This window comes from Brassica napus (genome assembly GCF_020379485.1).
Source record: "Brassica napus cultivar Da-Ae chromosome A6 unlocalized genomic scaffold, Da-Ae chrA06_Random_22, whole genome shotgun sequence".
In the NCBI taxonomy this organism is placed as follows: Eukaryota; Viridiplantae; Streptophyta; class Magnoliopsida; order Brassicales; family Brassicaceae; genus Brassica; species Brassica napus.
In genome coordinates this window covers 1-3,398 of record NW_026014061.1, presented here as the reverse complement: position 1 = coordinate 3,398, position 3,398 = coordinate 1, and the positions used below count along the sequence as shown (strand labels likewise).

General features: G+C 36.2%; 2 protein-coding genes across 2 annotated transcripts; both read left to right on the top strand.

The window, feature by feature from the left end:
• Positions 1-1,125: 1,125 nt before the first annotated feature.
• LOC125594366 (high affinity nitrate transporter 2.6-like) lies at positions 1,126-1,874 on the top strand. The gene has a single exon (XM_048770632.1). The coding sequence runs from the start codon at positions 1,410-1,412 to the stop codon at positions 1,830-1,832; it is 423 nt and encodes a 140-aa protein (XP_048626589.1). The 5' UTR covers positions 1,126-1,409; the 3' UTR covers positions 1,833-1,874.
• Positions 1,875-2,133: 259 nt separating this feature from the next.
• Positions 2,134-2,558, top strand: LOC125594367 (high affinity nitrate transporter 2.6-like). Its single transcript, XM_048770633.1, has one exon. The coding sequence runs from the start codon at positions 2,134-2,136 to the stop codon at positions 2,548-2,550; it is 417 nt and encodes a 138-aa protein (XP_048626590.1). The 3' UTR covers positions 2,551-2,558.
• Positions 2,559-3,398: the final 840 nt, after the last annotated feature.

Here is a 3,398-nt window from a genome sequence, read left to right as displayed (position 1 = left end):
AACGACCGACCAACATCTTTGAAACCCGTAGTATTTAAATCCAATAGTTGTTCGAGGGAAAACAACTATGTGAATATATTTCTTGTGTGGTAATATATTTTTTACGAGTTTAGCTTCCTCCATACTTTCTCCTAGTGCAGCTGATTTCGACGATATCTCTGATGACTTGCCCAGAAAGTCATCATTCTTATCGGTTTCTTTCATCTTCAATCGTTCGAATTCAGTCATGAGGGTTTGAAGTCGTGCCTCTCTCACCCTGTCAGCTCCTACATAGCGGGTTTTGATCGCATCCCACACCTTCTTTGCGGTATCAAATTCTCCCACTTGTAGGATCATACTCTTCGGGATAGATTGAAACATGAGTGCCGACACCATATCATTCTTTTCGCCGTCAGTCGACTCTTTCTCGACCACTTCCAATACCTTATGAACCCTAGGTAACGTTTTCATCCGTATCGCCGGTGTAATTTGTTGTCGTCAACATAAGACACTTTATGGAAGACGAGCCTCCTTTCTTCTTGATTTTCGTAGTAACTAAATCATCTATGATTCTCAATCAGTTTGCTCTGATACCAAATATAAGTCTAGGATTGTATGAACTCAATATAAATAAACTCTTCTTTATTAGCTTAAAAAACACTCACAAAACTTAAGCACTCAAACTTAATCTCTAAATTCACACAATCTATGCAACACTCTTGCATCTTATTATATAGAGACCATAGTTTTTAAACTCATTAGGTAAACTAACTATCCTAATTCTAACTCACTTAGGATTGATGTAACTTGTATCCTAAGTTAACTTCATGTTTATCTCCAACACTAACCACTCTGCGTAAAAGTGCCAATTGTTAAAAATTTATTATAATTGTTTCGTATTCTATAATTATATATTGATTTTGAAGTCAGGTCACAAAAAGGAGAAAACTATGGGGTGAAAAGGTTTTCTGGTGAAAGGAGTGTTTGAAAAGGCGACACCTTTTACTTTTATTTGTTGTTTAAAGACATATTTCAATGTATATCTATTGGATTTAAAAAAAAAAATTAAATAATTTTAATCATAGATAGTTACTAATCGACAGTTAGCAGTCTGTTATGTCTTCGTCAAGTCTACCAAGTTGCAATTTTTATTAATTAAAAGACCTGCAGCGTGACACATGTATAACTAAAACTTGCACAAACGATGAGTCGGGCCTGGTAGTACTCCATATTACCCATATATATCTTCCATCAAATATATTTTAATTTTCTTAAAGGAACATGCTACATTTCTCGGTTACAAAAGAAAACATCCGACATTTCTACGGCTATATATATGGTACGAAAAATTAAATCTAACAAAAGTAAAAGCAAAGGCGTGAGAAAAACAAGACAAACGAGGCTTCTTCTCCAATTCCCTGGGAACAATAATGGCTCACCGTAATGAAGAAGAAGGATCTATTGGGACCTCCATGCATGGAGTTACCGCGAAAGAACATGTTTTCTCTTTCTCTGACCAAGGCGAAGATGCATGGTCTTCCCATAGCGTCCAGTCTGATGATCCAACGGCTATGTTTCCCTTTCCAGTCGACTCAGAACATAAAGCAAAAGTGTTCAAACCATTGTCATTTGCGAAACCACACATGAGAGCTTTCCACTTAGGATGGATCTCTTTCTTCACTTGCTTTATCTCCACGTTTGCCGCCGCACCTCTCGTTCCCATCATCAGGGACAATCTTGATTTGACCAAAACTGATATAGGAAATGCAGGAGTCGCCTCCGTTTCCGGGGCCATTTTTTCAAGGCTTGCTATGGGAGCGGTTTGTGACTTGCTCGGGGCTAGGTACTTATAAAGTTTCTACACTCCACTTATATTTATAACAGAATTAGTTTGAATATATAATATCTAACGTACATACTGTACACATGCATTAGATATAGGATCCACCAATATGAACAATCCAAATCATGATGGGAAAATACATCATACATATCTCGCGATTTTTATAGTTTTATGCATAAACTTATTATCCACATATACATCACATTTTCCACGGTTAATTAAATGGTCTCCGACTAGAAATAAAATTAAATCTACATTGTACTAATTAACCAATAAAATAAACACAGGTACGGAACGGCGCGTTTCTCCTAATGCTGTCGGCTCCAGCAGTGTTCAGCATGTCTTTTGTAGCTGACGCTGGTGGCTACTTATCCGTCCGGTTCATGATCGGTTTCTGTCTAGCCACCTTTGTGTCATGTTCATACTGGACCAGTGTGATGTTTACTGGAAAGATCATTGGACTCGTCAACGGATGTGCCGGTGGTTGGGGAGACATGGGAGGAGGCGTGACTCAGTTACTCATGCCGATGGTCTTCCACATCATCAAAGTCGCTGGAGCCACTCCTTTCACGGCATGGAGGATCGCGTTCTTCATCCCCGGCTTTCTTCAGGTTATCATGGGGATTCTAGTGCTCACTCTTGGACAAGATTTTCCTGATGGAAACCTAAGTACTCTGCAGAAGAAAGGAGACGTTTCTAAAGACAAATTAACCAAGGTGCATGATTAATCCGATTCGGGTTCTTAACTCATCATTTGATATTTTTGGTTTTTTTTTTTACACTTTTCGGCTAAGAACATGCTTTTATATCTCTTATTTAAGATCCGGTTTTTAACTTTTCTTAATTAAAAACTAAGAAACGGTTATTAACCGAAGCTAAGAACCCCACTTTAAGAATCCGGGTTAATCATGGGTTAATCATGGTCTAAATGAAGCAAGTAAATCACAGTTTTATAAATCAGTCAAAGTACGTTTACTTTGAACCAAACCTTATATCTTGAGAACCAAAAACATAATTAGTCCGCCTCGTTTGCTGCCACCATTCAAATTCTATGTTTTTGATGTACACATGTGACATGCCTAAATCGAAACTGATTATTTATTTATTTGAATGCACATAAAAATTCCGGTTTTTTTACACGATTTTTTTTTGTTCTTTTAGGTGTTTTGGTATGCTCTTCGGAACTACAGAACATATGTTTTGTTCATTCTCTATGGATTTTCCATGGGAATAGAAATGACCATCAACAATGTTATCTCAGAATATTTCTTCGACAGGTTTGTTCAATTGCATTATCATATCAAATATACTAACGGGGAATTAGTGAGAATTGGTTTTTTGTTGGTTATTATAGTTCATATATTTTGTTTGTTATTGGTATATAGATTCTACAGTTTTAAGGAAATTCATTATAGTAATTTTTAGTTGTAATATTTTTTGAAATTCACACTTATTAATTTGATGACTTCTAACTCCTGCTTAAAATGTGATTTTCTAATAATTCTAATCAAATTTAGTTTTATAATTTACGTTATTAATCCCAAGCATTTATTTGGATCTTCATTGGCTTTCTTAA